At 44.7% G+C, this 13,747-nt stretch overlaps 1 protein-coding gene across 4 annotated transcripts in view; it reads left to right on the top strand.

Annotated features, from left to right (window-relative positions):
- ANO5 (anoctamin 5) overlaps positions 1 to 13,747 on the top strand; it is a 303,496-nt gene that overhangs the window by 249,387 nt on the left and 40,362 nt on the right. For all 4 annotated transcript variants that reach the window (XM_078684222.1, XM_078684221.1, XM_078684220.1 and 1 more), the window contains 2 exons: positions 10,486 to 10,691; positions 11,642 to 11,823. In XM_078684222.1, coding sequence (XP_078540348.1) covers positions 10,486 to 10,691; positions 11,642 to 11,823 — 388 coding nt within the window. The remainder of the gene's footprint in view (positions 1 to 10,485; positions 10,692 to 11,641; positions 11,824 to 13,747) is intronic.

Genomic DNA, 13,747 nt, shown 5'->3' with positions numbered 1-13,747 from the left:
ATATGCCTCGCAGTGGGGCGTTTGCTTGCACCACTCGCGGGCGTGTTTTTTGCAGCTTTCTGGCAGGAAATATAGTTTGCCATCCCTTATGTTCAGAACCCAGATGCTCCATAAAACTACAGCTAATTTACTGACTTTTGCAGTACGCACAATTCAACTTATGCAGAAAAAGGTTTATAGCTGGTTTGGTCATGTTTGCTTACTGTTGTGTTATGGATCATAATTTCGGTCATTGATGTGGCACCTTTGTGCTAAAGCTAAACTAACACAACTTACGCAGATCTATGGATACTTCAATAATGCTAAAAAAGTAAAATGGTTTCCAGGTTTCACTTAAACAAAAGACGGATTTAGGATGCTATAGGGTGACTGGAAGATCGCTCCAGGGAACAGAAGTCAGGGCCAAAAGCTATACCCGCCCCACAACAGGGTTGCTTTATATATCTTGTATGGGTAGTAAGAAGGAGGTGTAGGAGTGTAGAGTGGAGATTTGGATTATGAGTAATACAGAAGTAGAGTATGTAAACCCTGATGTAGCAAGCACGAGTAGGGGATCACAGCATAACAGGGGTGCTCTTCGGATCTGGGACCCAATGTTGGACAGGACAGCCCAGTCTGCTAGGAGCTTTGAACCATTTGTGTCCACTCCTCTCTCCGCGCCCCGTTGTAATAAATATGAACAAGCAGCTGAAAACGTCTGCAGTTTTTTCCTATGAACACATTAAGCATGGCTGTCCCTGCAGCATCTGATTATTGGCGCTGGATGAGGTGATAAATTGCTGAATATACACGATTCTTTTAGGACTAAATAAAGAACAAGCATTTACAATGCAACGGTTTCGCCTTTGGAAAAGTTTGAGCTATTGGCATTATGAATGACAAACGTTTTATTTATGTGTTAGTTTTGAAAACAGATAAATAAATGGCATTGTCATTTACAATGGCAATAGCTTAATCTCTCGCAAATGCGATTTGTATTGCAACTATTTCACTTATCATTTTGCACTACAATGAAAACTGGCTTGTGCATTTACTCCTGCAGAAGAGTATCAAGAGGAGAGGCCCTGTTGCAGACCCGTGGAGTTTCAAGTATCTGTTGTGCATCACCTCATAACAAACAGCATAATTGTAAACGGGACTGAGAAAACTTTTTTTTTTTAAGAGGAGTGCCCCTCTAAAAGAAAGGCCCCGGTCTCTACTGCTTTCTTTTACAAGGACGCACTTGGTTGTTGTGAGGCGCAGGTTGAAAAGAGAAATTGCGTTGTCAGTCCTCGCCCTGGTCCAGTCAGCAGGGCCACATTGGTGCTGCCATACCCAACCTAGCGCTGCCAACTGCATGCCCAATGAACTCAGTGCAGCAACGTGTGCCCACCCTCATACTAAAGCAAGCCACCCTGTCCTGAAGGCAGCAGCCCTGGTTCCGCCGCGGTGTCGCCGCCCTGGTCTCCCTGGTCCAGCGGGTGTCTTCCTGCTGCGCCCGCTCTCTTATCGACCAGTCAGTCACTTTCCCTCATCCGAAGCCCTGCTCCGTGCTGCACGTGTTCCTACGCATTGATGCTGCATCTTTGTTCTCACTCATAGGGTCCAAGAGAGCAGAGAAAGCTTCTGCAGGACCGGACCTGATAGTAGACATATCAAGGTTTGGGTCAGTTTACGCCTCTCCTCCCCCCATTTACTCCACAGGTTCAGATAAACAATAAAAGCTGCTCACAGCCCTGAAGCACAACCGCACACAGGGGCGAGAGCACACACCCACGATCACACCTTAAAGGGAAATAGTGAGGTAGCATAAGAGTATTACAACTAGTAATGTAAATAAAACATTCTTTGGCCCAAGGTATACATCTCTTCGTAGCAGCCATGACTGTACCAACTGTGCACAGAGTGCCTCAGGTGGAGGGTGTTGGGGCTGCCCTCTGAAAGCAGAGCCATGGAAGCTTCGGGAACAGTCAGCATGATATCAGGCTCTCAGGGCAGACACTAAAACATCAAATCCAAGGTCGGAGTGTAGCTGCAGCGAAGCAACACTGTGGTGTCCTGGCCCTGGACTCCATTAGTCTGCTCCACTGACCCTGCAGGTGAAGGGAGAGTGCAGAGTTAGGACTCAGGGCAGGTGACCCTGTCTGCAGACCACCCGTGCTGGCTTTTCCCCTCCAGGGTGCAGGCTAGGAGCACACGACACCCCGACCTCCTCAGCAGGGAGTGTTTATAGGGCCCTCTCCGCCTGCCAGTCGCCCTGGCACCCACCTGCTGCTGAAGTCCATGAGCCCTGAGCACGGTGCCAGGCACGGACTGATGCCCGGCTGCTGCCACAGCGGAGAGCTGGTTGGCCGCTCCGCCATATCTTCCTGCAATCCAGAGGTGGCTGGTGGCCCCTCGGTTGGTGCTACTCTGCAATCATGGCAAATGAAGCGCCGCTTTGGGGCACCAGGCACCATCTCCATTGCTGGCACTGTTCACCCATTCAAAAATACCGACGGATACCGCAGCACTGTCGTGGATTGGGACCGGCATAGTGACGTGCGCCTTGCCATGTTGCATGACGTCATTGTAACTCTATTGCAGAATGGTGGCGATAAGAGTGACAGGTTTGACAGCCCAGGTAGAATCACGCTCGGCTGTGGGCTCCATTAAACTTAATAAATGTAACATCTGGCATCATGGCATTTATTTCCCCTTCATAACACACCTCTGGGCAGATGTGCCCCAGTGGAGCATTTACCGCCATCTTTACCCGAGTCCCAGCTTCTTGCCAGACGGCTGAGACCCACGGAGAAGGAGACCCGACACGAGGGAAGGAGGAGGCGCACGGGGATGCACGGGACAGAGGCGCAGGGGACATGGTGACTTCTACTACGGGGGGAGGGGCGGACACCGACAATGTGTCCCGACGCCCCTCTCCCCTTGCAGGCACTCACCGGGTCCGGCGGCTGCTGGACGAGAGCTCCCGCTCCTCGGGACTCTCCGGGGCCGCGGAGGGACGTTCTCTTTCCCCGGGGCTCCTCCTGTGCAAGCAGATCGACTCACCTGCACCTTGCGACGGCGGCACTTCTCCGGTCTCCCTTTTCGGCATGGGAGACCGGCAACATCGACGGCGGCAATCTCGCTGGCACTTCTCCGGTCTCCCTCTTTGGCATGGGAGACCGGCAACGTCCTCCGCATCTCCCGGGGCTCCCTCCAGGCCACGGGAGCCCCGCGGGCGCCGCCATACTTCTTGCCGTCTTCCTTCTTCCCCCGGGCTGCGGGGGGCGGGCACTTCCGGCCGGCCGCGCTAGGATTGGCCGGCCGGCCGGTCACTTCCGGGTCGCCGCGGGCAGCGCGGCGGCCCGTCTCTAGCTCAGGCAGGCGGGCGGCGAAGTTTCCCGAGGAGTGGGCTCCCTCGTGGACCAGCAGTGACATCCACGCAGCTTCACCAATCAGGAGCAGGATAGTCACTGGTGCCGGTAATGCCGGACCAGATTCGGGGGCGTTCCCGGCTTTCGGCTGACGTCGCGTGACGTCGGCAAAAGCCAAAGAATCTCGGGAACGCCTCCGAATCTGGTCCGGCATTGACGGACAGGCCCCTCGTCCAATGGCTAGGCTCCATTTATGGAGCCAGCCAATGAATGACGAGGGCCGACCCAAACCCACACTACAGTTCTCATTAGATTTCTCCTGCGCAAAAGCTGCTTGCGCAGCTTTTTGCAGTCGAAACCTAAAAAGGGCACAACTAACAACTAAGCAAAGCTCCAAGTGCCACCTCCTCGTGTAACTTCCCTCTCATGCAGAATACACCTCTCCTTGATCATAAACTGAGCTCCAAGTACCTCGCCGACATGCAACTCGCCCCTCTGATCATGCTGAGGACACCTCTCTTACCTTAAACTGAGCTACAAGTACCTCGCCGACATGCAACTCGCCCCTCTGGTCATGCTGAGGACACCTCTCTTACCTTAAACTGAGCTACAAGTACCTCGCCGACATGCAACTCTCCCCTCCGGTCATGCAGAGGACACCTCTCTTACCTTAAACTGAGCTACAAGTACCTCGCCGTCATGCAACTCTCCCCTCTAGTCATGCAAAGGACACTTCTTCTTGACATATACAGTTTTGAGTTTGTTCACTTTTAAAGGTAGCGCCATTCACCGCACAGGAGTGTGTCCTCTAGATAATCTCCTCTGACGTAAGCTCTGTGGAAAATTCACAAATATGTTCCATATGTACATGGCCAAGAGAGTGAAGGTCACGTCTAAACAAAGGAATAGAACACAATTAATTAAATATGCAAAATAACTTATGTTTTTCCAATGAGTGCTGCTCTGATGTTATCATACCTACTAAGTCGCCCATACATTATTTTAACACAAACGGCTTTGCTGCGACTAGGAGGTGCTGCTAAAAGCATACATACGTCCTAGGAAACAATAAGTGCCTTTTGATTCTTTCTTTGGTAACATATTCACACCGCCCGAGGATACAAGTAGTTTAAGGAGCTCTCAGGTACTTTAAACACCTTGGGTAAATTACATATGTTTTTCCAAATGTAGTATGTAAATCACTGACTGCTGAAAACCCTCGGTTTGCTCCCATTGGGCTCAAGACGAAATATAACATGCGACAGAGGTCATTATTATATTATAGACGTCAGCTGCTCCCACTCCTATTGTACAAGGTGACCTTCATCCAGTCCTGGTGATACAGACTTCACCACTATGCATGCTGGGATGTGTAGTTTCAGCTTTCCCCCTACAAGAACAGCTCCCCTAGTCGCAGAATGCTTAGAATCACGAATATCCGAGAAGGAGGTTCATGCCAGGGGGCCAGTTGTCAGCCATAGTAGGTCACAGAACGGAAATTGTATTTTATGTTATATTGAGAAAAATCCCAAGCAAGGGAGTAAGCAGAAAATTAAAATAGACCCTCTTTGAAACTTACCACTAATAACATCAAACTCGCAAAGTGAGCAAACCTAACCCTGCATACTATTGCATCCTTTCACCCATCCATCGATTCCTCCATCTAACTGTTTTTCTATTTACCTTTCCACCCACCAATCCATATACTACCATACATCCATCATTCCATATGTGCAGTCCTCTATTTACCTATCGGTATATGTCCCTGGATGTATCTATTCATTCATCCTTTCACCCATCAAACTTTTCACTTTTTTTCCTCCATGCTTTCCACCCATTTGTCCATACTTTCAACTGTCCATTGGTTACCCTTTCGCCAATGGTACTTTTCCTTTTCCACCTGTCCTTTAATCTTTCAGTATCTTTCTTCTCACCTTTCCATCTGTCCTTTGACCGTTCCATCAATCCATCCTTTAACCTTTCCATCAATTCATCATACTCTTTCTTTTCCACCCTACCTTTCACTTTTCTTGCTGTTTTTCTGGACATGTCCATTTTTCCTTCCTTTGTCCCCCTGTTCTCCTTTTACCCAATCGACCCATCTTTTTCCCTGCCATCCTTAGTTTGTATTTTTAACTTTCTTTCTCGTGGTCACTCTTTCACTTTCCTCTCTCGCTGCTGTTTAATCAGTTCTCTTTTTCTCTTTCCTTTACTGTACATGTCAGCCCAAGGCCTACACCCATCACTCATGGTGTTCTTTAACAGTGTTCTTTATGAGGCCAGGGTCTGCAAACCTCCAGAAGGAAGAGGCTCTGGAACAACCAATTAGAGTTCTAGTGGGACCCAGCTCACCAGCTCGTGAGCCAAGCGACACCCCCTGCTTCAGCTGCTGGAGTGGGTGGTGCAGAACACCATTCATTCCAGTTTGTGTCAGTCAAAGAAACTTTATTCGGTTTAGGTTTATAAACCATAAAAGTCACACAAACAAGAATAAAATACATTAACCCCTTCAGTGCTAATGACAAGGGTAACTCGTCATGGAGTTTCCATTGATTTCAATGGAAAGTCAATGGGAAGAGGGGGATGTACCTTAGCAGCCAAGTGGTTAAGAATAATCCACAACTACATCCGGTCAATAGTTACTTCGGTACCATCCTTTAAGGAAAACTATTACATTACATAATACGGCAGAAAGTGACAGTGCATTTTTAAAATGATATCCATAGCAGCACACATTTGATAAAAAATTAAGTAAAATTAACAATTTTTTAAAAGTATTCATTCCGAATCCATAAACTTCCTACACTTAACAATGGATTTTAAGAGTGCCATAATAAAAAGTAAGCAATCCTCACTCAATAATTGAAGGTACATCATGGCTGGGCGGACCTGGCTAAAATTAAGTTTTTTTTAAAAGGGGGACCAGGTAGCGTTTACGAGGGAGTTCATACAGTCGACATAAAAATATAAAATGCAGCATGTCCTGCGGAGACTTCCCGTCGCAGCCTCAGGGAGCTGCCACTTTGTTAAAAATAGAGCATTTTGGTCTTACAAGCATTTGGTGAAACAGGTTCATTCGAAACCTAGTTAGTAAAAATTTCTCATACGTGGACAAAGTACCCAAGAGATATAGTTTTGCTTGCGGGGTTGTTTTCAGCATAGTATGTGTCCGCACACTAGGTTTCTGTAACTCCATAGCTTTCCTGGTCAGTTTCCTTTTCAATAGAAAAGCCGTTGTTATTGCCTCCAAGTCTCCCTTTTTAATACTTTCATGGATGTCCAATAACTCACCCCCCCCCGCGCTTACAAGACTTTTCATAATGTAATTTAGCCAGGGCGCTGTGGTCGAATTATCCATCGCCATACAGTCTTTTAAAATCAGATGGGTCAACGGGATATCAGGATTCAGCCTTGTTTTTAACTAGCAAGTCAGAGGGCGCAAAAACAAGACATCACTAACAAACTGGATCCCCAATTCTTCGTGGACAGCGAAATTTGATGTTCCGCGTGGGACACATAATCAACGTTTCAGAAAGTCATTCTCCACAATTTGGAGGCTATCTCCAGCATTATACCCCCATAGTTCGCTGCCATAAGTTGCTGTGGCTAAAGATTTAGCCTTGTAAACTTGGAGCATAGCGCCAGTAGGCTTTTTCCCCAGTTTGGAGGCAAAATTAAAAATTGCTGCATTCACCCTCGTCATGTCCCCTTTCTTTTTCATAATGTGAGGTCCCCTTTCAGCTTATTATCAAAGAGGACTCCTAAATAAGAGAACGTACTGGTAAGAGGAATATTAGAGTCTCCAACTTTAAAACAAAAGTTCTTTTTTGGGGGCTGCCCTACCTGCGTTACCTAAGATTTGGTGTTGTTTATTTTCAGGTCCCTATCTGACATAAATGCATCGAAGGCAGTTAGGAGTGCTTGTAGTCCCTTTTCCGTCCTGGATATGAGGACGGAGTCGTCCGCATATAAAAGGACAGGAATCCCACGCCGTTCAACTCATGGGCAGTCAGCCCCCAACCCCCTCAAAATGCTATCTAGTTCATTACTATAAAAATTAAACAAAAAGGGGGCCAAAATACATCCTTGTCGGACTCCCTTGTTAATGTTAAAATCCTTTGTAACACTCAGGTCCTGGGAGAACCTGACATTTGCTTTTGTGGACCTGTGTAAATCTTCTAGGAAATCAACAATACCCCATCCCATTGCCCTCATGGACTGCCAGAGCTTATTCCTGTTAACAGTCAAAATCTGAGGACAAGTCCATGAAGGCAAGGTGAATAGTCCCCATACGGACCACGGTATACTTACTTAATAACAAAAAAAGATTAAGGCACTGGGCGATGGTAGATCTTCCCCTACAGAACCCATACTGAACATCGGACAAAATCTTATTGTCCTCTGCCCAAGATGAAAGTCCCTGCAGGAGGACCCGTCCCACTACTTTCACCACAGAATCTAAAAGTGATATGGGTCTATAACAGTGAGGGCTGCTTTTATCGTCTTTTTTAAAAACGGGGACTATGGTGGAGGTTGCCCATGACTGGGGGAAGCCGTGTTGAGCTGCAGCATTAAACACAGACTATAAGATTGGTGCCCAAAAGGAGGGGTCAGACTTAAAAAGATCAAGGGGTATCCCGTCGGGACCAGGAGCTTTGCCGGCTGTTAGGCCGGCAATACCTTCCAGTATTTCTCCTCTCCCGAATCTTATTACCGCTGCATTGGGTCCGGATGGCGACTTATCGTTCTGCTCGAATAAACAGTCGAACATCTGCTCATAGTGGACTTTCGATTCCAGTTTGGATCATATGATCGTTTTTCACGCGGTGAACACTGATGGTGATTCTTTGAGGGTAGACATCTTACAAAGCCTACGACTACTTCAGCCACAATAGTTTCCCATTTAACCCTTTGCGTGCTTGTGACGGAACCGTTCCGTCACGAGCCTCGGGTGGGCTGTGCTGGTGACGGAACGGTTCCGTCACGGCCCGCTCGCCGCGCCTGCGCGGCGCGAATTCCGCGCCTGTGCTGAGCGTTCTAAAGAGCGGGCGGGCCGTGACGGAACCGTTCCGTCACAAGCACAGTGCACCCGAGGGCCGTGACGGAGTGGTTCCGTCATGAGTACGGGAGCGCCGCGCGGCCCCGCCTCCCCCTTAGCGCTGCGGCGGAATAGCCGCCGCAGCCAAGGGGTTAAAAGAAGTTTCCCCATAACAGGGCTTTTTTGCTCAATGTTCTCAACTGCGTAGGTATAATTTGTGCAGCAGGTGAAGTGGTGTTGCGTTGAAGTATCTTAAGGGTTTACTACATACCAATTACTTGGAACACTTTGAATATTAGTGGGTCGGGTGAGTTGTAATTCCTGCCGAGGCCGGTCGACCTGATATAGACAATCCACAGCCTCAAGCGGGGACCCTCTTAATGGGGGTCATAACTTCGCTCTGTCATGAGCCCCAGCTACAGTATTTGTAGGGAAACGTTTAACCTGTATATTTACAATGCAATAGGTATCGCATTTACTAGAGTTTATGCTATTGGCATTGTAAATCACAATGCCTTTAATCTATTTGTTTAAAAAACCAACAATCTAATAAAAGGCATTGTAATCTACAATGCCATTAACTCTAGTAAATACGAGTCCTATTGCATTGCAAATGCTTGTTTCCTCTTCTTTTATGCAGTTGGGCAAAGGCGAAAGAGCCTGTTGCGTCCAATTGGCGTGGTCACTGCTTACCTTTGAAGAGATTAAACTAGAAGCGGTGGAGCTAGTTTCCTAACAGCAGTCCTTTTGCTATATCGACATCCAAATATGGAGACTACTTGGAACATTGCCTGGAAGCAAGAAAGAGTTCTGACAAACACATCTTGAAAGCAAGAAACCCTCCTCTAAAAGTTATTGCTAAATCAAGGTCAATGTCCTAGCTGTTGCTCCCTGGGTTTCTGAAGATTTTAAATACTTACCGACTTGTACAGTTTCTTTCTGTTCCAATTTGTAGAAAGAGACTTTTCCTAAACCCAGACGGTGACTTCTAGGTCTAGCCCCTCAGTGTACACAGGCCTCTTATGGACATCTTTATGGCTGATCAGTAATTGTCCTCTTCCAGTTGCTGCCTTCTGTTTTTTTTTTTCTGCTACAGGGATGTTTCCTACCTTTGGAGTGAAAGGAACAAAACTATAAAGAAAGAAAGACTACTCAACGTAGCACTTCAAAGTCGGTTGCTTGTTAATTTCAGTTCAAACTGTTCTCAATTCCCATGGCTTAACCTAAGTTAAAATGTTTTACCAGTTGGTGATTGGTAAATATCCGATGAACTATACAGAGAACAGATAATGGCAAAGATGACGGGTTTATTAGCCTTTGTCGTTAATTCTTATAAAATGTATCTTCTACATATGGTGAAGTGCTTTCATACTCTGTGAATGAGAGATCTTAAAGGGGAGGCGGATTAAAATCAGAAATTATACCCTGCTGCAATAGTATACATATATATAATGAGTGTTAGATTATTATAAACATAACGAGTGTTCTTATGAGATGGTTCTCATCACTGGGACTTGATTGCCAACACCGGCTCTTGTGACACTCTGTCACAAGGTGGCGCTGTCTGGCTTATTTAGAGATGACCACAACACCAGTTAATTCTTAGTTCAATAAACATTACAAACGACTATTACCTGCCGCCCAAGCCATTCTTGTATCTTCTTTTTTTTTTTTTTTTTTTAAAGCTTTGGGAGGAGTGTAATGGTTAGCAATTGTGTTATTACTATCATTGGCAGCATGGCAGGGGCAATGTATGGTGCAAGCTGCAGTGGCCTCCTGAAGAGAGCCCTGGCACTTATTGCTTTATAAATTAAGCACTGATCCAGAGTTCTAAAAAAAAGGCCTGGATTTTTAAGGAATGTTATACAAGTAACCGGTTTGCAGTGGTCAATAAGAAATAAGAGATACTTTAAGATGCTTTGGAGTCTGGTGACAATTCCTTTTAATCGACTTAAAAAATACAGCAAGTAGGAGTTGCATATGTATTGTATTGAACGTAATTGAGTATACTATGTTAAATGTTATTGTTTTGCACACTGTAGCAAGCTATAAATGATAGGAATCCTTTATAAACCTAGATTTTCGTTGTTGTTTTTTTTTTTTTTTTTACAGTTATCCAGTTTGGGTTTATCACCCTGTTTGTGGCCTCATTCCCTCTGGCTCCTCTCCTTGCCTTGATGAACAATATATTGGAGATCAGAGTAGATTCCTGGAAACTCACTACACAGTTCAGAAGACCTGTTGCTGCCAAAGCTCACAGCATAGGAGTCTGGCAAGAAATACTGAATGCAATGGCCATTCTGTCCGTGGTAACAAATGTATGTATACTTTCCGTTTCTTTACTGTTTTGTTAATACTTTCTTTTGGTGTATATGTTGTCAAAGCTTTGACTCGTAATGAGTAGGTTTATCAAAATACAGCCCTATTTCAGTGGACATATGTTTGTATTCAGCCTGTCGAACTTTTTGCCCCATACCCAATGAAATCAAGTTTTTTTTTATTTTCTCTGGTTCTATTCAACATGTGAATGAGTTCATGAGATGCACTGTCTCGCCAAACTTTAACACAGAGAGAGGCAAAGACAACATGACTTGTAAAGAAGGTGTAACAATAACTTAGCTTGTAATGTTAACTGGATGCCTGTTCATAGGTTACTGGTATTCAGATGTTAGAGTGAACCAAGTAATGTTCAGGATTTAATGATAAATATTAGTAAGGGTAGAAGGTATGTAATGCAAGTGGCCAGATGTATTCTTAAGTATGTAGAATTCGAGTAGTATGCTCTTTGATTTCATTTCTTTCTACTTTGGGTATCATTATTAAAACAAAAATCTTTAATTCCTGGGTGTATTCTTCAATGTGCTACCTCTCTATAAATAGAGGTTTGTAACAAATCTGCTTATTAATAGGAGACAACATAAAAATCTATCTCAACGTTTATTTCCTGGTGATAGGGGATTTTCAGTTTTGTAATTTGTGCAGTACAACAAATAGTAAAATAGCTCATTAGTAGTTAGTTGTCTTTTCTTCCCACTCTTAGTATTTAAGAGTCTTTTTGCATGGCTATTTTACCCACCTTTATCGGCAACCTGTACCTTGTTTTTGTAGCGTAAACTGTGATTTTAATGTTACTAGCAAAATAGTTGAGGAAGTAAACCGCTAAGTTACAATTTTGTTTCAACAATTCTGCTCCCACTTCACTAACAAAATATGTGCAAGTCTTTGGAATTGGGGAATGACTATTAGGTCTTAACTGTCTTTGTTCCAGGCATTTATTGTGGCCTTCACGTCGGATATGATTCCTCGTTTAGTCTATTATTACGCATATTCTTCCAATGAAGACTCGCCAATGGCTGGCTATATCAACAGCAGTCTCTCTGTCTTCAATGTCTCAGATTTCCTTCCCATTAACCGACCACTTGAGAATCCTATGAATCACACTATCTGCAGGTAGGTTATATTGATCATAATTTCTCTGTTACAAAAAATGTTTGTTTTTTACCACGCATGAATAAACAAGAAATTGTCAGATCATCTGAAATCCTTGCAGGTGAAATGGCGTTGCCTCAAGTCTGTATCCTTTGTGGCAGATGGTGTTTGAATCCAGACTAAATTATCATTACTTAAAAAGTACTCCACCCCTTTTTTTGTGCTCTTTCCCTATGTTTGTGAACAACATTTGCAGTAGTTTAATCAACGTGCATATTACACGCATTATGCATTAATCTTGTTTTTATTACTAGTTCTAATGTCATTTGAATGAACCATACTCATCATTACATTACATTATATAACAGTTGTAAATAAATGTATGTAAAATTTAAAAGAAACTGAAAAGCAAGATTATTAAAGGTTATAAAAAGAGGTAAAGTAAATCTGATATATCTGCTGACAAATGTTGACCCTGAACAGAGTAGCTAGTTCTTCAAATTGGATAATAACTTAGTACATCTAAGTCTTTAATTGCAAAAGCTGCAATAGTGCTAAAATGGTATTACTGAAATCTAATTTTGGGTTTACACATTTAACAACAATGTGGTATACCATCTCTGTCTTAATAACAAACAGACAGCCGTTCATCACCGAATGATGTACCTTGAAGTGCTATCTCTAAAAACTTGAAATTCCATTCTAAACTGTTTCTCTAAATCCTATGGAAGAAAGCTACCACTCTCTGCCACCACACAGACTTTAACATGAGTGCTAGTTATAATGTCTTTTCAGAAGATAAACTCCTAAGCCAACGCATACAGTGCATAGCCTGATCCTTTGTTGTATCAAAATGGAAGCTAACATAAAGGAAGCAAGTGTTGGCGACCTATGTTGCACTGGTGAATTATTGATTTAAATATTAATATGGAGTAGGAAATTGTCATTTTATTTAAGTATAATCAGTATACAAAAAGTATGCTTTTCCTAAGTTTGTATCATGGGGGAACACCATTAGTGTCTTTCCCGAGATAAGGGTGGTCAGCTCAATGTGAATATTCAGGGGCAAGAGCCCTCACCCACACAAATGGGTGGCATGCTTCATGATCGGACAGCTCCTTGTTGGGCCATCTGTGTAATGCCCAACCGACCCCTCAAGGACGCTGTTTACCAAAGATCTATTGGTATGATTCAGTCAATCATTCAGGGTTTGTAATGCGCAGCTAATCGTTTGTGAGGGTGTCCATGCACTGTGAACCCTGCATGGTGCTGGGGGTGGGTTCAGTTAAACAGCCAGATCTTGAGTCTTTTTGTGAATTCCAGCAGACAGGTAGAGGTTCGTAGGTGAAGGGGGAGGTCATTCCAAGACTTCGCTGCAAGGTAGGGGAAGAAGTGACCTCCACTGTTGCTTCAGCAGATGGGAGATGTGAGCTAGGGATAGTGAGACTGCGTGCAGGTGTCTGGAGGATTGGTGAAGGTTCATCAGGTGGTTAATGTAAGCTGGTCCGAGGTTGTGCAGGCCTTTGTAGGTATAGAACAGAAACTTGAATCAGCATCCCATCTGAATGGGTAGCCAGTTTAGCTTCCTGAGGTGGGGAAGTGATACAAGTTTGTCTGGGGGGGTCAAGGATGAGTCTGGCTGCTGAGTTCTGAATGGTCTGCAGTTTTTTCAGGAGGTGTGCTGTGATTTCTACATATAGTGTGTTGCCGTAGTGGAGCTGGCTGGTGACTTGTGCTTGAGTAACAGGTTTTCTGGTTTATACTGGTAGCCGTTTGTAAATCTTACAGAGCATGCGAAAGGTGGGGGAGCAGGTTGAGGAGATTGTTTTGATCTGGGTTTATATGGTGAACTTACTGACAAGGATGATTCCTAGGTTGCCGGACTGGTTGGCGAGGATCCAAATTCAGACGCCCACCAGAAGTCGTTCCAAGCTGAGGCGTTGTA

Source organism: Lissotriton helveticus, chromosome 3_2 (assembly GCF_964261635.1).
Source record: "Lissotriton helveticus chromosome 3_2, aLisHel1.1, whole genome shotgun sequence".
NCBI classification, from domain to species: Eukaryota; Metazoa; Chordata; class Amphibia; order Caudata; family Salamandridae; genus Lissotriton; species Lissotriton helveticus.
The sequence above is the reverse complement of the archived record's forward strand: the minus strand, read 5'-3'. Positions and strand labels throughout refer to the sequence as shown.